General features: G+C 41.7%; 1 protein-coding gene across 5 annotated transcripts in view; it reads left to right on the top strand.

The window, feature by feature from the left end:
* The window catches only part of BDNF (brain derived neurotrophic factor), a 72,610-nt gene extending 54,364 nt beyond the window's left edge, over positions 1–18,246 (top strand). For all 5 annotated transcript variants that reach the window (XM_081166462.1, XM_081166464.1, XM_081166465.1 and 2 more), the window contains one exon: positions 12,945–18,246. In XM_081166462.1, coding sequence (XP_081022588.1) covers positions 12,945–13,706 — 762 coding nt within the window. In that variant the 3' untranslated portion in view covers positions 13,707–18,246. The remainder of the gene's footprint in view (positions 1–12,944) is intronic.
* Positions 18,247–23,271: the final 5,025 nt, after the last annotated feature.

Raw genomic sequence — 23,271 nt, 5'->3', positions numbered from 1 at the left:
GAATTTCCTATGGGCTTGCTTCGCAAGACGACAATGCCTTGCGAGTTCCTGCGGGTTTTTCCCCCCCCTTTTCTAAGCCGCTAAGCCGCTAATCAGCTGATCCAACCAGCAGATAAGCCGCTAAAAGCCGCTAATAGCGCTAATAGCGCTAATCCGTCAATGGGCTTGCTTCGCAAGACGAAAAAACCGCTAGATGAAGAGAATCACAGAACGGATTCTTTTCGTCTTGCGAGGCACCACTGTAAGTGAAGAATCCTAGAGTCATCTAGTCCAGTCCCCTGCGATGCAGAAATCCTGCCTGCAGCTGTCCCTGGGTGGACTTGAACCACCAACCTTCTGGTTAATAGCCAGAGTTCCAGTTAGGAGGACCACAATGGGCACTTGAGCAGTAGTTTAGGGGCAGGGCAAAACATGCTCCCATACCTAAGAGCCAACTCCAGGGGGGTGTGGGGTGTGGGCACCCACAATAATATAATGGTGGTGGCCAAGCACCCACAAAGTCAATGAAAAAAGCTGGCAGGCAGATGTGGAGGCAAAGTCTTTCTGCCTCTGCATCCAAGCCCCTCCCATGGAAAAGCACGCCTCACTGGATGCGGGTAGCAGGAGAAACAAGAGTCGCCGTCACCGCCGGCGGATGCAACGTGGACATGCGACATCACACGCACACGCCTGCACACAGTGCATGTGACGTCACACATACTATGTGCAGGTATAAAATAAAAAAAAATTCCTTCCAGTAGCACCTTAAAGACCAACTAAGTTAGTTCTTGGTATGAGCTTTCGTGTGCATGCACACTTCTTCAGATACCAAGAAGAAGTGGTATCTGAAGTATCTGAAGAAGTGTGCATGCACACGAAAGCTCATACCAAGAACTAACTTAGTTGGTCTTTAAGGTGCTACTGGAAGGAATTTTTTTTTATTTTGACTATGGCAGACCAACACGGCTACCTATCTGTAACTGTATGTGCAGGTATGCACATGTGACATTGCACGTTTGTGTTGCAGCAGCGGGCACCCACAATCCTGAGGGTGAGATGGCGCCCTTGCTCCCATATCCTAATTTAGGGTTTTCCTGAGAAGTAGCGGCCCCCAGCCCCTGTCCTGCAGTTTGTACTTCATTTTTTCTTAGGTTTCATCTGTCACAGTACTTCATGTGTGTTACTGGCTTCTGCCAATACTTTTGACTGTACATTGTGCTCCTGTTTGTGGTAGGCATGTTATTAATCTCCAAACAAAACCATAATGCAAAACTGGCATCAATAATAAATCATGGCTGTTGTCCAGTTGGGTAACAAGTGTTACTATCTACTCAATCAAAATTCAGAGAATGTGGCTTGTGATTTGCATTTTGTTCCTTAATATGCCTATAAAATTGGTCTGCTTCAGTGTGCAGGTCTAGTAGATTGCTCTAGATTGGGCTATCAAAAGAGGTACCTAGTAAAATTACTAGATGTAGGCTTTCCAAACAGCGCTGAGATTTAGGGTACCTGCTCAAAACTGGACATTATTCCCAAATATAATGCCTTCTTCATAAAACGTTCTGTTGATGCTGGATTATTCCCACTACACAACTATGATTTACAATTTGTTGACATCTTTATTGTTTAGTAAGGCTTTTCCTATAATTATTGCAACATAATTATCACTGGATAACATTGGATTGAAAATACTCGGAAGCAGCTTTGACAGCAAACCCATATGAATTACAATTCCATTTTTATGTGTCTAGCTTTTCCCAAATGATTTCTCTTGGGCTCAGCTGCAAAGGAAACTTTTCTGTAGAATTAAAAGGCCTCATTTGCATCAAAGGTATGAATTACAATAAGATTATGATAAAGTGAGTGATACATGCATTTTTTAAAATGCACAATTATTTTCCATTGTTTGTACAAGCTAGTTAATATTTACTAATTAGTGTTTCCATCACCCTGAAGATACAAAACCCTTCAAGGTCTGCTAGGACTCTGTCATGCTTTCAAACAAGATGAGTTAATCCATTTTTTAACTAACAACAATATACCAAGCTGGGGATGTGCATAGAGGTCTCCCATCGTCATTTAAGGCAAGGAGGTAAAATCTGTGGCAACGATTCCCATCATCCCTGACCATAGGCCATGCTAGGTGGGTCTAATGGAAGTTGGCCGACAATATCTGGAATGTTTGCACAGGTTTCCCACCCCTGATTAAGATACTTCAACCGGCGCATCAGATCCATATTGGAATGGGGAAAGTCCATCACAGTAATGAACTGTACCTTTCTCGGAGCTGTTGCATGAAGTGTTACAGATAGCAATGGTTGGAGGAACCACATCTCTGAGAACATCTGCCATGGTGTGCTTTGAATCCAGTTGCAGTTTGGGTCACCCTGGACATATCTACACACAGAGAGATCAAGGACATTTTGGTCAAGTGCAGTTAGCAAACAGCCAAAGAATGCCATGGCCCAAGACAAATAATTGTCAAAAAGCAACACTGGCATGGTCTAATTTTCCCCTTGTACTCTACTGGTTAAAGAGGCATTTCTGTGCCAGCTAGCCTAGGGCTCATGATTTTCATAATTGGGCGTTGTTTTTCATAATGATGCCAGTGCTGAATGGGGGGGGGGAGGGAAGTTTATTAAAGTTATTTTTAGTGGTCGGACAAGTTTGAGAGCAACAGATCTAAAAACTGGCCATTGTGGTTTCTTGAGCATATGTGTGTGTGTCTTCCTTAACCTATATTTTGGAAAGCAGAATATGAGTCCATAAATTATAGGGATTGGGATGAGGGAAGGCAGGGGTGGGGTAATAGAATCAAGAATGGTAGAAAACATTTCACTTTCCAGCAGATGGCCAAAGGGCAAACATCCCATGAATGGCCAGTCAGCAAAATCTTTTGCAAGTACTTGCAGAGTAGTGGTTTAGCCCTATGCTTTAGTTGAGATGCCTTCATGGCAGCCAATTGCACTAGGTGACCCTCAGGATCCCTTCCAACACTACCTTTCTATGTTTCTATGATTCTCTATATTCCAAGAACGTGGAAGTAGGTGGTGGGAATCTTCTGGGGATTTTGGAGGTGATGGGAAGGATTGTCTTTCTATCCTGTGCATCAGAAAGTGGGAAGGAAAGGCATGTACTATCCTGTGAACTCTATTGACAAGCACACTCATGGTCAAATAGTTTGATGTTTCTTATTTGATGGTTTATTATCTGAGCAAAACTGTAAACTGCCAAAGTGGGCAACCAAGACAATTGCTTCTTCCACTAGCAGTTTAGGAGCGCTCAGTTCATTAGCATGTGTTTTTGTGTGTGGTTCTTTGTTTTCTTGTTTTCATTAATTAAAAAAATAATTATACAGCTGGATGAATAAATATCCCGAAGGATAACGTGTGTGCTGAACTGCCAGCAGCCTATGCATTTGACTGCTAACTCTGCTTGCTCTCAGTACGTTTAGTCTTTGCAAATCATGTCCTGACATGCAGCGCATTTTGGTATCTGTTCCCACACCTATAAAAAGATACATAAAGCAGGAATCTTTTGTAGGCGCCTTTAAATAACACCAAGCACACTGAAGTACTGCATGCATGATAATAGGAGGAAATTAATTCCCTGGTTTTATGGAATCCTGTACACATTTACTCGGGAAGTTGAGCATCCCACTAAATTCAGTGGTGTTTACTTATGATTAACCTGCCAGTTTTCCAACCTGATTCAGTGCATTTTTATTCAGAAATAATCCCCACTGGGTTGAATGGGACTTATTCACCCAGGCAGGGGTTCATAGTATTGCCACTTTCCTATGATCTTTTTCTATGTTATAAATTGTAGAATTGCCATGTGTGATCCTAGAGATGCCTTCTCAAAAGTAAGTTATATTGAGTCCAATGAGTTTTACTCAGTAGTTGATGGTGTGGTGGAACACTCATGCTCACCTGAACTCTGGTCAATCGCATCGCTGTTGCTTACCAGGAGGGCAGGGGCGAGGGGTGGGGAGGTTGTCGTGGTGGAAATACACCAGCAGGAGAACCTGATTGGCTCCACCATTCCAGCTTCACTGCCACCTTGCCCCTCCCCCTCTATCTCCCAGTAAGCAACAGCAATGTGACCAACAGGAGGTCAGGTGAGCGGTGCTGCCTCCTCACCCCATCCACTACTACTCCCAGGAAAGTGAGTATACACACTTTCTTGGGGATAAACCATACCGAAGCCAATGGGGATTAGTTCTGAGAAGACAGGCATAGGATTGCACTGCAAATGTCACCGTTTATTGATTTGTAAGCAAGTTTCAGTGCCGGACTGCTTCTGAAAGTTGCAATCCTTTGCTACTAACTTCAGAGTAATTCAGATGTAAAGGTAATTCAGATGTGGAAAGGTTAACTTTGGATGGCATTTTTCTTGTTTCCTCAAACATACATCACAGCAACTCAGTTTTTAGTACAATTGCAAAGTGATCTCAATCTGTCCAATTCAGAGTGTAGGCGTTTGGTACATATCCTCTATTATTTCAGTTGTTATTGTGTTATGTGCATGTGGTGTGCATGGATTAGCAACCCACCTTGGTGCATTTGCTAGCGAATGATGGGTAAGAAATATAATGAACTGTGCATGCACATATATTTTTATGTGTATAATATACAGTGGAAACTTTTCCAAGAGAGCTGGATATGTCAAGGCTGTATTGGAGGCCACAGTTTCTGATTTGAAAGGCCTGCCTACCTAAGCTCCTGGCTTGTGGGCTTTGTTGAGTAGTTATTGATAGGGCAGAGGCACTCTGGCCATGCTCCTTCTTATTAACACTGTATGTTCCAGGGTGAATAGTCAGTAGAATCTATGGCCAAGCTCTGTCTCAAATTTTGCAATTTTACCATATCTGAGAATGCTGACTGGGCGGCAAAAGGTCTGGATGAGTTCTTGGGAAGTGCTGCTTTTGCAAGTAGCAACTACATGTCAAGGCAAGGGGAGAGGTGGACTTTTGCAGGCCTGCACCAGGCCAATTCTGGGCTTCTGACCATATTTTGTAGCCTTAAAGGTTCCTTTCCAACCCCTTCCATCCAGGTCTTCTTACATTGCTACAGCAGGGCCAGCCCAATACATTTTGGCACCTGAGGTGAACCACAAAATTGTGCCTCAGGGGAAGAAAGGTTGAGTGAAGTTTTACACCAGGAACAAGGGGGCAATGAATAGCTACATTGGAATCTGCTGCCCCTGTGGATCCTGCCACCTGAGGCGATCACCTCACCTTGCCTCATGGGTGAGCTGGTCTTGCAAGCAGCCGGCAGAAACTGGTTTATTTTCACACATATACCCCAAGCAGGCTGCCACAAATGACTGTGTTTGTCTGCGTCAGGAACTATGTAGGTTGAAACGGAATGTTAACGGGGGGGGGGGCTCCCTGGTCCTGAATGGGGCAACTGTGTCCCTGAAGGAGCAGGTATGCAGCCTGGGAGTCATTTTGGACTCACAGCTGTCCATGGAGGAGCAGGTCAGTTCTGTGTCCAGGGCAGCTGTCTACCAGCTCCGTCTGGTACGCAGGCTGAGACCCTACCTGCTCGTGGACTGTCTTGCCAGAATGGTGCATGCTCTAGTTATCTCCCGCTTGGACTACTGCAATACTCTCTACATGGGGCTACCTTTGAAGGTGACCCGGAAACTAAAACTAATCCAGAATGCAGCAGATAGACTGGTGACTGGGAGCGGCCGCCGAGACCACATAACACCAGTCTTGAAAGACCTACATTGGCTCCCAGTACATTTCCGAGCACAATTCAAAGTGTTGGTGCTGACCTTTAAAACCCTAAACGGCCTCGGCCCAGTATACCTGAAGGAACGTCTCCACTCCAATCGTTCTGCCCGGACACTGAGGTTCAGCGCTGAGGGCCTTCTGGTGGTTCCCTCACTGCGGGAAGCCAAGTTACAGGGAACCAGGCAGAGGGCCTTCTCGGTAGTGGCACCCGCCCTGTGGAAAGCCCTCCCATCAGATGTCAAAGAAATAAACAACTATCTGATGTTTAGAAGACATCTGAAGGCAGTCCTGTCTAGGGAAGTTTTTAATGACTGATGTCTTAATGTATTTTTAATCTTTTGTTGGAAGCTGCCCAGAGTGGCTGGGGAAACCCAACCAGATGGGTGGGGTATAAATTTTTTATTATTAAGTTTGACATCGTCTGCTTCTTATGGGAAAGGGGAGGAGGTTTTCATTTGCCTGCCTTCTAGGCCAGGGGTAAAGGGTATTTATGTGGCCCCACACATAAGGCTCCCCCCCCCCGCAATTCTGTAGCTGTATATCCATCAGAAGGTGTACTTGGACTTGTAAGCTCTGGGAAGGGTCCCCTAACAGATTTCAACACCCTTAACAAACATGAAAAAGGTTCTTAAAGAGTAGATTATTGTGGTCATCTGGAAACGATAATTGTATAGGTTTGTATTCCCACCTCATGTGAAAATATGCTCGCAGATCCATCTTAAGAAGCAATGAATATACTTTCTGGAAAGAGAGTAATGTTTTCAGAGGAAGAAAATTGTCCAGTTTTGCGAGGTGGGAGGGGGATATTTGCAACAGGAGCACATCCTTGAAGAAAGATGTGAATTGTGCATGTCAAGTAAGAAACAAAAGCTCATTTACTGAGCAAAGAAAGTTTGTGACTCAAAATGTGACCCAGTTCTCTAAGCTGCCTAAGAGATGTCTCTTTATACATGAGCTGATTTTTCAGAACCCCTTTTTCTATTATGACCTCACACCACAAGACTGCCTCACTTGATGTGATTTGCCTCTGAGTTTCCACAATGAGGTCACTGCTGAGTCTTGTGTGTAAAAAAAGATGTGCTCTCTCTGTGTTCTTTCTCACAAAAAATATATAGAAAAGAACTTCTATGAGCAGTTATGGTGTGGGGAACGTGTGGCATAAACTTTCATAGGCAATAGCCAGACCTACTGCATTCGATGCCCAGTGTAAACTCATACACATGGAGGGATGCTGAAGTTGACGGTAAAATGTATCTGAAGTGTCTTAGGCAAGGTGTGGACTGAGACAATGGAAGACAAACTGTAGGCAAGATGAGAGCAAGTGACATCATGTCTACATGGCCTTAAATGCAGCAGTGTCCACTTCTGAGGAGAAAGAGCCACCCCGTGCCTGAGAGTGTTGAACGGCATGTGTGTACATGCACCCCTTCTGCCCCACAGCTGTGGAGCTTTTTTCCTCCAGATGCCTCCCAAAAGCCATGCATGAAGCAATTCAGAAATGCTCCTAAACATCTTTTTCTTTGGGTTAGCTAGCTTTGCCCAGGACTTATCAGGGAGGTGGACTTTATATGTTTTAATAATGTTTTTTTAAAGAAAGAGAGAGAGAAGATTTCATGTATTATAAGTTACCCAAATAAGAGCGTCATATATGAGCACCAAGGTAACTTATAATTGAGCATGATAATACTCAAGGCTAATAATTGAAATAAATAAATCAAAATTATTATGAGAGACACTCAGATCTTTTAATCCCTGCTCTGTATCATTGCCTCTGAACTGCCCTTTGAAGTTACCTTTTGCTATAAATGTTTGCCTGCTGTCATTATTTAGAAGTGTATGGCATCAGGCCACACCAAGAACCTGGCTCCAGAACCAGTTCAGCAGTCTCCCAATGTGAATTCCCTGGTACGTGCATTCAGTCAACAAAGGGAAAAATGGAAATCCAGGTGGTAGGTGGGTGGTGAAGATAGCTCTGAGAGAAAATGAACTTTAAGCCCCCTACTTTTGCTCAGTTGCCATCTTGCCACATGTTTATGGAATTTACATGCCAAAAGCTGGCTTTGGTCGCCTCAATAACCAGATCAATTTGTACAAATCTATAAAGACCTTTTTGAAGTCAGATGACAGATATATAGGATTTTTCAGAATAAATGCAGCAAACAATTCAGTGAGGGATGACCTGCAGGGACTGAGTAAACTATTAATATTTATACAAAGATGCCACAATGATATATATGAATAGGAAGAATGACTAGTATCCAAAGGACGTGTTGAGCTTAGATTATTGTCAACAGAATTCCTAACAGCATAACATTTCCTCATACGAACATCGGGGCCTAAAACTTGGGCAATTCCTGTCTTAGTGCGTAAAGTGTCTTTGTTGTGCTTTTCCTCTGACAAGTGTTAGGATTCTTTGTTTCCCACAAAATAAGGATGTGAAGTAAGTCTTTATACATAGCGCTGTGTTGGCAAACAAAAAGAGTGTTTACTCCAGTCCTTACTGCCAAGTATGAGGTACTTCGGCATGAACATCAAAAGCACTGAAATGAGTATTAGCTGATTCTTAAGAAACGTGAATAATGCTATTGCTTGCTTGTTGTTGTTTAGTCGTGCCTGACTCTTCATGACCCCATGGACCTGAGTATGCCAGGCACTCCTGTCTTCCACTGCCTCCCGCAGTTTGGTCAAACTCATGCTGGTAGCTTAGAGAACACTGTCCAACCATCTCGTCCTCTGTCGTCCCCTTCTCCTTGTGCCCTCCATCTTTCCCAACATCAGGGTCTTTTCCAGGGAGTCTTCTCTTCTCATGAGGTGGCCAAAGTATTGGAGCCTTAGCTTCAGGATCTGTCCTTCCAGTGAGCACTCAGGGCTGATTTCCTTAAGAATGGATACGTTTGATCTTCTTGCAGCCCATGGGACTCTCAAGAGTCTCCTCCAGCACCATAATTCAAAAGCATCAATTCTGCGGAGATCAGCCTTCTTTATGGTCCAGCTCTCACTTCCATACATCACTACTCGGAAAACCATAGCTTTTACTATACGGACCTTTGTTGGCAAGGTGATGTCTCTACTTTTTAAGATGCTAGAAATATTGCTTGCTAGAAAGAAGCAATTGGTCAGCCACAAAGTTGTGAAAGGGGGCAGAAGAGTGGAACAAGTTCAGAAAGGAAGGTAACCCACTAGGCTGCTCCACATGGCTTAGGTGTTGATCATTCATCCTGAAGTTAGAGTATGTCCAGAGCTTTATTGAACATTCACTCTGATTTGTTTATACAACAATGAGCATCCAACTGGATGTGTGCAGTGGTTATGCACTATGCGTTTCAATACATTTTGCCCATTGCTTTCCCAACTGCAGAGAGTCTGTGTTGTTGTTTTAAGTGGATTTGTTGTGCTAGGCTGACATTTAATTGTGTAGACCTAATTTTCCAGTATGTGCTTGAAACCCTCTCTCAAAGTCATGATCCTAACTTTGGTAAAATCAGAAAACTGGGATTTTGTGTCTTTTCGTAGGGAGACTTGCAAAGTTCCTCAACCTGTCACAAACATAAAGATTATCCAGGAAAAGATATTTCCTACTCTAGGTTGGGATATAAGTCTTCCAAGACCAAAGCAAAGGTGGGAAAGCAGATTGTTCAAAGCTGTATAAGGCAACCAGCTTTAATGCCATTGTGGTGGGTTTCTCCTTGATAAGTTTCTTTATTCCTTTGTGACTTAGGCTCACATTAACAACACAGCTACAGCTGTGTGGGGACTACCGTACTTCTGTGTGGGATAATCAGGGTAAATAAAAATAAGTGGATTTTTTTAAAGCACATCTTTAAAAAATAATTAGATTGTAACTTTTGTTCAGATTTCAGCTATAAGTTTTTCTTTTTAAAAATAACCTGGTTTAAAAATGAAAGCAAAAATAGAACTTCTTAAAACTAAATTTATGACCTTACAAATTCATGAAAGGCTGCTTTAAAGGAAAGAAAGAAAGAAAAGTGAGGAAAACATTTTCATCAGTCATTAATAAGTACAGTAGTTCATGGCATTTATATTCTGGGTTGATAGTGGGGTTCAGGAACTTGAAAGACCACACATGTCATCCAGTAATCCGTCTGAGTGCATATGATGGGGGACCATTTTTAAATTAAAACCATATCTACAATATCCATCTCATATCATAGATGCAATTAGCTGAGGGAATCAGCAGAAGCAGATAGGGTTTATGCCTCATTCTGCCCTCAGGTGTCCTTGATCTAGAATGGCTCTTGCAATCCCTACATACCACCATCCTCATAATTCAGTGCATTAACTTGTTTAGGAGTTTTACCCAATTAAGAGAAACTTTTTTCCCGTAGTGACATGGCATTTACTCAGAAAGTGATGATGTCACTCTATGAATTCTTTTGCCTATTGCATCTAGCATTCAAATATGTTTCCTCAAGAGTGGGGAAACGTCAGGCTTGTAGGATCTTTTCATTTTCTTTTGTTTTTTGTGTGCTAAGGTCCCGCAGCACCCGCCGTCCCAATCCACACAATAGACCTGACACAGTGTATTGGGATCAAATAAGGCCACAAATTTATTGCTTACAGGTGTCAGAGGTCTGGCCTAAGCATTGGGTTCTACCAAGGACTTCCAGGTCCACCTGCTGGAACTAAAACCTGGGTCAACCCAACAGCAGATGGAGGGGAGGGGGACCTATGATTTACATCAAATAGGAGTGCCACCTGCTGTCCTGAGGAGTGCTGTGGCCCCTGCCTTAGCATTTGGACAGACAAAACTCCTCCTGGATCCCTTTAATGGGGTACCCATTACTCAGAGGGGCAGGCAGAGGCTACAGCTTCCCCTCCAGCCAAGACTAAAGCTTACCCAATGCCTAAACTGCCAAAGTTGTGATGATTGCTATGAGGTAGGCAAACACCGTGAATCGTGGGGCAATTTGCCTGATGAAAAAATTCCTGCCCAGCCTCAAATATGGCAGCCAACAGCATCCATAGCAAGGTCCAGCATGAAAATAAAGTAAAAAAACAGAGAGGGAGGATGGGAGATCTGCTTTCCCCAACAGTATTACTAGCCATAATTTAGAAAAGGGCCCATATGAGGATCAATTTTGCTTTCCTCGTCCCCCCCACCCTATGAAAAGAAACATGGAGGGTACATTGATTCCTCCCCTTTTTAAAAAAGAAAAAAGAAAAGAAATTCCATAATTGAACTCTTTGGTTTATGGCGAGATTTAACCATTTCTGCTAAAACGGTAATTAAAGACATACTCCTAAACTTGCACACTATGTAAGCAGCAAAGCTTTGTACATGATTGTTTCTTTTGCTTGTTTGCAAGCTAGGCACCATGTACTCACACTTTACCTTGGTTTTTCACCCTTCAAAACTGGTCTGGGGAGATGTGTCCAGTCAGGAATTCCAGGGGTATATCTTTCCCAGACACTCGCTCCAGATAAATTTCCCCACAGAACAGTGTTTTACCTAAACTGCCATATACTAAAGGCATAAATTGAACAAATGCCTTCTAAAAATTACCATAGTATATTCTGCAAGGGAGCACATGCTAGAAAACAAGAGCAGACTGGAAAAGTGATGAAGAGGGACAGCTTGACAGGGAGCACCCGCCTTGTTGCCTTGGTAATGGGCTGTCGCACTCCCTTTCCTTCTCCCCCAAGTTATACAGACCAAGGGCAGTGCAGGGGCTTCACTGGCCCTCAGAGCACGAAGGAGGGGTCTTGACCTCTGCTTCACTGAATTTCATTGCTGCTAGTTTAGTACAGAGAGATGAGCAGCATGCAAGCAAGCAAGCACCTCCATGTGCCACAAAATAGCAAAAGGCAAGGATGTAATTGGGCTGGATTTTTAAAATGTTCATGAACAACCCCACACACCCATTTTGGCTTACCTTTAATTGGGATAGCTGAATGCTTCCCTTGTTACTCAGTATTCCCTTAATACACCTTTACCTTCACTTATGAATGCCACCTCAGCTGCATGAAAATATGTGTTGTAATTGCACCTGGCATCTGTGAGTTCCATAGGTCAATTTATTTATTTATTGCTACACAATAAAGAAATAATAAAGCATAATAATAATAATAATAATAATAAATAATAAAGCACAATAAAGCGCGGGTGGCGCTGTGGGTAAAACCTCAGTGCCCAGGGTTTGCCGATCGCATGGTCGGCGGTTTGAATCCCCACGGCGGGGTGAGCTCCTGTCTTTCGGTCCCAGCTCCTGCCCACCTAGCAGTTCGAAAGCACCCCTAAGTGCAAGTAGATAAATAGGTACCGCTTTCTAGCGGGAAGGTAAACGGCGTTTCTGTGTGCTGCGCTGGTGCTGGCTCGCCAGAGAAGCTTCGACACGCTGGCCACGTGACCCGGAAGTGTCTCTGGACAGTGCTGGCCCCCGGCCTCTTAAGTGAGATAGGCGCACAACCCTAGAGTCGGACACGACTGGCCCGTACGGGCAGGGGTACCTTTACCTTTACCTTTACACAAAAACAAGCAAGCCAAAGCTCATTGCAGGAAAGTCTGGTGTGTGTTTGGGCTTGTGTGCATGCTCTCCATGCCCCCTCCCATGCCGACAGATGGTTATTTGCTCCCCAATTTCTGAAATGTAGTTTTGGGAGCCTTAGATACTGTGAGACAATCCTTTCCCCCCTTTGTCTTTTTAAAGGTAATTACTGTTCATATAGTTCCAACCTCCGTGCTGAGATCTTTCTACAAAAGACAATAACTTTCTGAAATCTTTCCCCGTTACTGCATGCATACCGCAGATGCTTAGTAACCTTTCCAAGCATGCTGTTACACTTGTCATGCAAATAGAGGGTAATTAATTATCATGCCTAGAGTGTGACATTTACTGTGCAAGGGTTCTTGAGACTTCAGGCCAACATCTTTAACTAGTTCCAAGCAGGGTAGTCCAATCATTGGCTTCTGCCATAGTGAGTGCTCTCAATGAATGCCTTTGTGACATAAAAGATAAATGTGGGAAACCTTTTTCCAGGTGTGATTTCTGTCGCTTGACTGGGATGACTGAATATAAACGCATGCCCATTGTCTCTGTGTGAGGTTAAAAAGTTACATAGGGTTAACACATAACTCTTTCCAACTTGGCAGAGGAGGGGGATGTATGCTTGTTTTGCACCTCAAACGGTTGTTGCTTCTTTCATCTATTTGTTCTGAATTCCTTCTTTTCTATCTTTCTTCCCCTCTTCTTGTCGCCCACAGTTCCACCAAGTGAAAAGAGTGATGACCATCCTTTTCCTTACTATGGTTATTTCATACTTCAGTTGCATGAAAGCTGCCCCAATGAAAGAAGTGAGCATCAGAGGACCAGGCAGCTTGGCTTATCCCGGTCTCCGGACACAGGGAAACCTGGAGAACCTCGGCGGGCCCAATGACGCCTCCAGAGGATTGACGTCCTTGGCGGACACTTTTGAACATGTCATAGAGGAGCTCCTGGATGAGCAGCAGGTCATCCAGCCCAGCAAGGAAAATAAGGATGCCGACTTATACTCATCTCGGGTGATGCTAAGCAGTCAAGTGCCTTTGGAGCCACCACTGCTCTTTCTGCTTGAGGAGTATAAAAACTACTTGGATGCTGCAAACATGTCCATGAGGGTCCGGCGTCACTCTGACCCGGCTCGCCGTGGGGAGCTGAGTGTGTGTGACAGTACGAGCGAGTGGGTGACGGCGGCCGAGAAAAAAACGGCGGTGGACATGTCGGGGGCAACTGTCACAGTCCTGGAAAAAGTCCCGGTACCCAAAGGCCAACTGAAGCAATATTTTTATGAGACCAAATGCAACTCCAAGGGTTATACGAAAGAGGGCTGCCGGGGCATAGACAAGAGGTACTGGAATTCCCAGTGCCGAACTACCCAGTCTTATGTGCGAGCTCTCACTATGGATAACAAGAAGAGAGTTGGATGGCGGTTTATAAGAATAGACACTTCCTGTGTTTGTACACTGACCATAAAAAGGGGAAGATAGTGGATTTGTGTTGTATAGATTATATTGAGACAAAATTTATCTATTTGTATATATACATAACAGGGTAAATTATTCAGTAAGAAAGAAAAAATAATAATTTTATGGACTGCATGTATAAATGAAGTTTATACAGTACAGTGGTTCCACAATCTATTTATTGAACATATCCATGAGCTAAAGAGGAACAAGACAGAGAGAGAGAGAGAGAGAGAGAGAGATAAATTCATTTGCGCACAACTTTGAGAAAAAAATGCATTACATTCCTCTAACATTGTGGTTTGTTGCTGTTGCCAAGAATTGAAAACTTAAAAAAATTAAAAAAATAAAATTGCATGCTGCTTCAATTGTGAATTGATGATAAACTGTCCTTTCAAAAAAAAGAAAATGAACCAAAACATTCCGTTTACATTTTAGACAGTAAGTATCTTGATTCCTATTAGTATTATATCTGTTTACTGCTTTTAAATTCTTCTGGTAGCGTTGGAATTAAAACAATGTCAAGGTGCTGTTGTCATAGTTTTACTGTTGATTTTTTTTTTAATTTTAAAATTCCCACATGGTTTTAAAAAGAGGAGATTACTCCCTGTCGTCACCGTATATGTTCTGGATAAAACAAATTTGGGGTTTTTTTGTATGTTGTGAAGGTGTTTGCAATATCAAATCAGACTACTGAAAAAAATAATAAAAAAGGCAACTGAAAAAGACAGTGTTGATGTTCCTCCCAGTGCTCTTTTCTAATCTACAGGCAGCACTTTTATGTTTGTCTAGGTGTGGTTTCTATTCTATGATTGTTGCTTTAAAGACCTGCCTTTTGCTTGTTTTGTATTTTGGTTTTTCTGGGGTCCGTCCGTCCCCCAACACTTTTCCTCTCTTAGGAAGAAAACAAATTGCATTCTCTTTCAAACATATTCCCCCCATTTTCCTTGGGTGTTGAGAACAAAGATGATTGCCCCAACCTAGGAAGGGAGATCTGCATATACAGCTGGTGTGGATTCCCCAGGATCTTTCGCCAAGCTGCACTGAGGTTGGTGAGGATGGAGAATCTCATCACCATCCTCTCGTTGTATGAGCGGAGTCGGTTCAGGGAGAAGTAGTATTTGTGTCTGGATTAACTATCCCGTTGAAGTACAATTACCAAATCTTGGCAAGAAAGAAAAAAAAGGGAAAGAATCACATGAATATCAGATGGTACTTTAGCAAATACATTTGGAATGCCACAATGCTGTAACTTATGGATCCAGACGGTCTACAGTTGTGTTGGCAACGGAAGGATTAGCAATCGCTACTGAAAAGAACTGCACAGACAGTGAAGCAGTAAAGGCTTCCCTGTGCAAGTAAATATATGCAGGGCAGCCAGATGCTCTTATTGTAAAAAAGAATGTCTAGTATGCCCCGGTTCTCAAATACCTGCTACTTTTTTTACTTGAGATAATATGACAGAATCCAGGCCTGAAGGAGTGGCTCTGGAATCAGGTAGGCAGAGCCTTCTACCTCAAAACCCAACTACCTGTTTCGTCTAAATATGTCTGCAACGGTCTATGGCTTTTTGAGAGGTAGCACACAATAGCCTTATCTTCTACAGGCAAGAGAATCCTGTAGAACCATAGCTCTTGGTTTAAAAGGAAATCCTAGGATGCAATCCTGAAATCAGTTGCATGCACTTTAATTAAAGGTAACTCCAGTGCTACTCTTAAGTAAGTAACTGAGCACAGGACTGATGCCTCTGGCCTTGGAGAATTATCAGCAAATCCATCACAACCTGCAACACAAATAGACAATGACTACATTAGAAATGCCACAGCAAGAGCGTGACCTCTCACTAAATATATTCGGTTTTTGTTTTGGCATGCATCATATAACCCACACGTTGCAATGCAGACAGTGTCATTTATCAAGGGATAGTTGCATGTATATTTCATAGTGACGATGCCTACTTCCATGGGTGGGGTCCAATGTTTTGCTAAACAGAGGTCTTTGCTTTGATGTAGGCCTAGGTTTTCGAAAGTGGTAGATAAGGTAAATCTGTTTCTGGACTGAACCATTTCAAACTGAAAATGAAATACCCCCACCTCCCCAGAGTGGGGAGGCAGTCGTGTCAGGGAGAAGGCTAGGCTACAGCCCTTCTCCTTTGACATCTAGTTTTCTATGTGAAGGGGGAAAGGAGGCATTCAATTATATGAATCTCCACCTGCAGTCTAAAGTAGTACAGTCCAGACACTGGTTTACTATTTCATGTGCTATTTGTTTGAACTAGGCTATAAATAAAAACCCAACCTTTCTTGGGTGATAATTCACTAGAAGACTCAGGCCTTAAGATAATGTGTCTTAAAACACCACAATCCAAAAATAAGCTCATTTCAGATCCTGGGATTATTAATTTAGCAGTAGAAATCAGTCCCTCATTTCATTAATGGTCAGTTTATGCAGTTATCAGAAGTAAAAATTGGATGCAAACAAACTTAGCGTATTTATTTATTTTATTTATAGAAAATATCAAAGCTTTTCACCAACTTCTAATACGGGAAGAAGAAGGTTGGTTCTGGTTATTACAAATCTATTCACTCTCCTTGGACATGTGTTCACTGTTGAAAAACAAAACACTAACCCAATTGATTAACGACAGTATGCAGGTAGATGCTTTGCCATTAATGAACTCTTGACTGCCCAAGACTGGGCAAATAAATGGTTGTTACCTTAAAGGAAAGCAGATGCTGTCATTGTCCATTTTTAATAGGCAATCCAACTGGAGCTAAATCAGCCTTTCAGCCCAATGGCAATCCCTTTATTTAGCTTTAACCTGCATCCCAGGCTATCTTCACCACAAAATCCTAGTAGACATTTAATATAAGACATATAACTTAAAGGCAGGGAAAATATCTGGGTTACATTAATCCATGCATTTGGAATGGAAAGTCTTTGTAAGATTGTGTTATAAGCAAGAAGCTGCTTTTGTTCACACTTTTGAAAGTGGAAATGGAGGGGAATCATTGTCATCCCTCGGTGATGTTTTCTTATGCAATGAGAAAATATCATGATCCTGATTTCCTTCAGATCCATTAGGCTAGTTCCCTGCTTTATGGCTGTTCCTAACTTTATGTAGTGAAACAGTGTGCAGACTTGTTCTCAAACCATTTCCGCTGATATAAATGAATTCCCTTCCAGCCCCACTGTGTATATAACTAGGTCAACATCCTCACTCAGTCCTAACTAAAGCCTGTCACCTAAATTCCCACTAAAAAATTGCAGTGGATCATTATTTAGAGTCATGCAGTTCACAATTTAAACAAAGGGAAAATCTGAAAATAAGGTAACTATTGCATATCAGATATACTATACTAATTTAGCCTATATAAAAGACTCTTGGAATAGATGTGATCTTATATCTGGATGCATAATATTGGTCTCTGGCTATTTTTTAACTCACAAGGAAAGAAAATGATTTTTGCTGTAATATAATCCACCAGCAGAACAGAACATGGAAATGTTTTTGTACATATCCAGAGTGAATCAGCTTTATAATAACTTTATCCCTGTTGGGCATCGTATAACATAGGATTAAAAATTAAATAAAATCAGATTTAGCCAGTCCTATTCCTAATAAACTGGAGAATCCTATTCCGTTAGTGGACAATGACTGATACAAACCCAAAAGATTGCAGCCTTCAAACAGGACAATTTAAGGCTCACTGTCTCCAACCACTATAGCAGATCTACTCAATTCCATGGGCTTACTGTGGAATCACAAGTTTGAGTATCACAGATTGAAAGCTACATGAGAATGTAATTCGTATATCTAGGAATACTAAATTTTTATTAACAGTTGTACAGTACACTGTAAACACACAAACAACTACAAATCATTATTTGGATGCAGAATCTGCTATGCAACGAATCAATATAGCCCTAGCTTTTGTAAACTGAAACAAGCACTATTCTTAACACCCATTCTATGCCAGACCTACTACAACAAAATAAATACATGATCACAGGCTTGGCAGTTTTAGTTGAACTGGGGTTTCAAAAATGTCACTCAATTGATTTTTATTTTATTTTTTATTTTTTTGCTGTGATCTGTCTGTGGCAAAAGTATTTCATGCATGTCTTTGGCCCTATTGTTTTGTTAAAAAAAAAAAAAAACCTCTTGCAAATGTAAGTTAATGTCTGTGGCCTTGTTCTCTCTTATTCACCATGTGTAACAAATATTTATTGTATATTTATATAATTTTATGGGATTTTTGGAAAAAAATGAATCTGGCATTAAATCTTACAAGCATCTGCGTCACATTGTAAATAAAATTAAGCTATATTTAAGTGTACTGATTAACATATAATATATGTTTAAATATAGATTTTTATGTTTTTTAAATATATTTTCAATATATATATATACAGTATATATAAACTCGGGTTTTTTGGGACCATGTGACTTTTCTCTAATTGTAAACCAAACATGAGTTTTACAATGAAGATGTGTGTTCTTTTTTTCCCCCAAAAGCAAAATCTACTTTTATTTTAACAATAAAATCTTCTTGGTAAGGCAGCTAGGCAGCTGTTTCATATTTGGACAGTTGGCAGGGGAGGGGGAGTTGCAAGAGGTCCTTTTCCACACACACACAAAGAAAGGATTCCCCCGCTCCTCCCAGAATAATTCCTAGCAAAACTAGCATCCATGGATCAAACATCATGATTTTCATTCAACTATAAAACAATGAACAAGTCTAACTTTGTATATATCAATATAAAAAAACTGAATCATGTATGTGAATATATGATGTCCGGATCTGATAGCTCCAGAAAATATTTAAAGTCTCCAATGTACTGATTCTGCTCTGTGCAGTTCTGAGCTGCTCAATTTGGTTCAGCAATAAAGACCAATCTGCTCACATAAAAGAGTTCTTCCTTGCTCTGCATCAGCACTCCCTAGAACACAGGTGGGGAATCTTTGCCCCTCCAGACTCCCATCAGCCTGACCAGCGACAGGGATATAGGCTTTCCAACCCCGCTCTAGAACTTTGGCAAAATGAGCCATCATTGTTAGACAGATCATGCACTGAATTTTTTGAAAACTGGGACACTGATCAGCTTTTATATCCTTTTCTGCATTTTTAAGGTAATTGTACTTACAGAAAACCTGCCATTTAAGAATGCAGGATGGAGATCACATGGCTAAAGGTGGTACCCCATCAAAAAGTCCCTGCTTGTGGAAAGTTAGAATTTCAGAATCAGTGTTTCCAACCTGTGCTTTTGCAATATATAGGACTTCACTTTGTGCAGAGAGGTTGTTGCTGTTGTTTTTTGTTCTTTTATACATAGCAGTGCAACCTCCCCACAAGCAATCTGAAGTAGTACAGTCCTATTAAGCAATCAATTATGTGTAGTTTGGCCTTACGTACTTTTTCTGTGGAGGATGGGAGGGATGCAGGTGATGCATTCATGCCGTGTTCACATGATCATCTGCCAATCACACCTGTCACTAAGAAATCTAGGATAGCAGGAATTTCTGACAAGGTTACAAGTCATTACAGCTGTCCAGTGAAAATGATGGTTATACACCCCCAGCTTGAATTGTACATTACTGAACATAGTCATAGCATCACTAAAAAGATATGTTTCTGCTATAACTGCCAAGCCTTTGTACACTTAATGACACTACAGTCCTGTAATAATAAAATAAATCTTAATGATAAAAAATTTGAAGCTCAGTTAAAAAAATCGAAACCACATTCCCACCCCAGCCCCAGATGCCAATAATTTATTCAGGAGTATCCAAAAATCAGTACACATCCTTCTTACATTTCCTGGTTTAAAAAGAGGGTAACAATAGTGGTGCATGAAACTGTTCCAGTGTGTAGTTCAATAACTGGAATAATGTAATATCTAACTTTTAAAGACATACTTCTGGAGCAGGTTTAGGGGTATGGGGTTGCAAGGGGGAGGCGGGCTCCATTCACCCTACATGCAGGCTCTGTGCATGCCCCCCTTGTTTGCGCCCCCATACCAACTGCCCAGTCCACCAGGGAGGCGTAACACTTGGCCTGCCCTGGGTGCCAGCAACCCACGCTACACTGCTGATCGTCAGCATCTCCAGTTCGGACTGAGAATGTGAAACCCTGGAAACCCATTGCCAGTCAGTGTTAATAAAAAGGCAGGCCAATGGATTGAATTGGTATAAAGCAGTTTCCTATGTTCCAATGACATTAAGGTTTTTCGGAGATACACAAATGGCACATCGTAAGAGAACGCTGTGAACTGCAAACATATGTGGTCTTCAGCCAGCATCTTCCCCGTAGCTGAGATCATGCTCTGCCACCAGAGGGAAGATGGAAAAACCAATTGTATCCTCCACACCAAAATTCAGGATATCATTCAAGAGCTGGCTAACATACAAATACAGTTAAATGGCAGGGCAGGAAGATGGTGGTGCACATCCTGTTAGCGTTTATAGGAGACCATTTCTGCACATGTTCATTTCCTATCACTTCCCTTTGCCTCTCCTACCTACATGCTTTCTGTCATACTTGCATCAAGCTCTTCCTGGTACTCAACTGGGTGTCTCCCTATGCTTTGATTTCATCCTCCAGACCCTCTTCTTTAACCTTGCCATGCCTTGCTTCTGCTTCTACTGATACATGCAAAACTACTCCTTCCCTATGTGGTCTCTGTAAAGTCTTCTTGGCAGGGACTAGATTAGGTCTGTATGCTAAGGTGTTCCCAACATGTTGTAAGCACCAAATACACATTAAGACATTCAACATGGAGTCCTGCTAGTACAGAGATCAGAACAACAGTCTTTTTGACCCATCCTAAATCAAAAAGTTATCGCCCTTCTTGGAATAGACAACTGTTGCTCTCCTGCCATTGGAAAATGACATAAATTCACAACGGAGAGCGTTGTTATATTTAGAAGTATGTCTCTTACTTAAGAACCCAAGGCTTTTTAGCTTCACTACAGCTATAAATAGAGAGTTCAGCAATATTCTCACATCTTTCTCACTTCGAAAAAAGAGAAAAAATTCCTTTGACCAGTAATAAATTAATCCCTTGCTTATATAGTGGTGTGGTTTTTTAAAAAATGGATCTTGTATCAACATTTCAGATCTTACATAATCTAAGGAATGTAGCAATTTCAAAGCAAAAGCTCAAAGTGACACACAAAATTGTTCTTTCTTTGACTTCTACATTATTCAGGTCCTCTATTAATATAGAGAACCCTGCTGTATCAAGCAGTATTCTCAGCTCAATTAACAACTTTGACTTACCAAATGAGATTTACAATTAACAAACTATCTTGACCCGTTAGTTTAAATGCCATTTCATTATACCACTGGGTGATTGCCAAAATATAAATTTCATGAAGTGTGTGAGAGGCAAAGTAGATTCTTCCTTCTCCCCTCTACCCAATGAAATTGCTCATAGGTTCCCACTCTTTTACCAATATTATCCATTCACCAAATTTAATGTTTGAGGGACAATAATGAGACATTCTTGCTAGCTCCTCTGCATTTATTGAACTCACCTCCTCACAGTCCAAGTATGCTGCCTACTATCTTAATTCACTGAGGACTATTTTGAATTATATGTTATCTTCCATGAAGTTCTGAGACTTAAACAAAACTGAGAAATCTTTCCCATAACTACACTGAATTTTCAATTGTTGAAAAACTAGCTGTTCCTGGACAAAATTCAACACACCTTCCACAACAGAACATGTCCCCTCTTCTCCATGAAATCTGTTGTAGGGATTCCTCCAACCCTTTGGAACAGATTTGAGAAATGGTGTGGGGTGCCTGCCGGGGGAGATGGGGTGGAAGTCTAATTGTGAAAGCCTAAATCTTTGTGTTGATGGGACTCATTGGGAGAATACTGTCCACTGTCACTAATATATGAACTTCCTCTAATAATTATATTATAGGTTGGTATTCTGAGTGCCCACACAACATTCTGCTTTCTTAGTTGATCTGCAGTGAGTCCCCAATGTTACCAAATAATTGCTGTCTGGAGAGGCACATACCAGGTGCTTCCACATCAGCCACATTCTCTGAATGCTTACTCACTTTTCCCAGAATACCCAGAGAACATCATTTGCAAAACATTGCCTTTCAGTGTTTACTCTATTCACCTCCTATCTCCACCCCTACTGACTAATTTGTGACCATTCTTCTATAATAAAATGCAATTGATGTTCCACCTCATCCAATGTGAATAGACAAAATCTCATTAAGGGTATTTTTATTTGTAGGTGGGGGCTCCTGTGCCTTCAAATGCAACATTTCCTTTTTTGCAGGGTCAGATGCCTTCATTTGTTCCTGTTCATTCTGGTTGGGGGATTAGTTGAGTAGATTATATGTGAATTGCCTCAGTTTATTTTTTCGTGGGGTGTTTAGTTACTGATTTTGATCATCATCATCCCCTCCCTGGAAATAAAATTACACGGGGCAATTTATAGAGAGGCTATTCAACGCTATTCACGAATCCTCCTGCAATTAATAGGAAGCAATAAAACTGGCTGACCAAGCAAACAACAAACATTTATTTAAATTTGCTTTGCAGGCTACTTTTGAGTAGACATGAGTGATGGGCTTTGGCCATAGGGAGGAATAATGCTGCTAGTTAATATAGTTGTAATATACTATACTACATGCTATGTGGAACCTCCATTCTAATTCCACCTCCACATAGTTACAAAAAAGCATTGCCTCCAAAGCACTCAGGGGCTGCTGTGTGGACACAACTACGGTCTCAATCAGATCATCAGAAGTGGCAGTGGTTATCTGTTCAGATGCTGAGAGTAGAGAGGTGGTGCTGAATCTAGTCTTTCACATTCTGCCTCCTCACAAATCAGTTAATAGCACTACCACCAATGATCTGACTTGGACATGGAGTCCTTTTCTAGAGAGTATTTTAAGGGCTAGGAAATGAGTAGGAAGAGCCATGCTAAAGCCTGTCTGCCTCATACATAAGATGCATGAAAAGCCATGGTGGCTGAAGGCCCATCTAGTCCAGCATCTTGTGGTCATATTGGCCAAACAGATGCCCATGGGGAGTCCACAAGATTGCAGCAGTACTCTTCCAACCTGCGATTACCAGCAGCTGGCATTCAGAGGCATACTGCCTCCAACAGTGGAGGCAGAACACAGCCATTCTGGCTAGTAGCAAGCACATATGTCCTGGCTGGACGGAGCAGTTATGTTCAGTATTTTATTACATTTTATCACAAATCTGAGTGAAAGGTTATGGAATGGAAAACAGTACAAAGAGAGATGGAAATCATATGGGGCCTCAGCCCTGTATACCTGAAGAAGTATCTCCACCCCCATCATTCAGCCAGACACTGAAATCCAGCTCTGAGGGCCTTCTGGCAGTTCCCTCATTGTGAGGTTACAGGGAACTAGACAGAGGACCTTCTGGGCAGTGGCACCCGCCCTGTAGAACACCTTCCCATCATAAGCAGATAAGTAACTACACAACCTTTAGAAGACATCTGAAGGCAGCTCTGAAGAGGGGAGGTTTAAAAAAAATTAATGATTTATTATGTTTTATATATGTTGGAAGCCACCCAAAGCAT

This window comes from Podarcis bocagei (assembly GCF_964188305.1).
Source record: "Podarcis bocagei genome assembly, chromosome: 1".
Classification (NCBI taxonomy): Eukaryota; Metazoa; Chordata; class Lepidosauria; order Squamata; family Lacertidae; genus Podarcis; species Podarcis bocagei.
The sequence above is the reverse complement of the archived record's forward strand: the minus strand, read 5'-3'. Positions and strand labels throughout refer to the sequence as shown.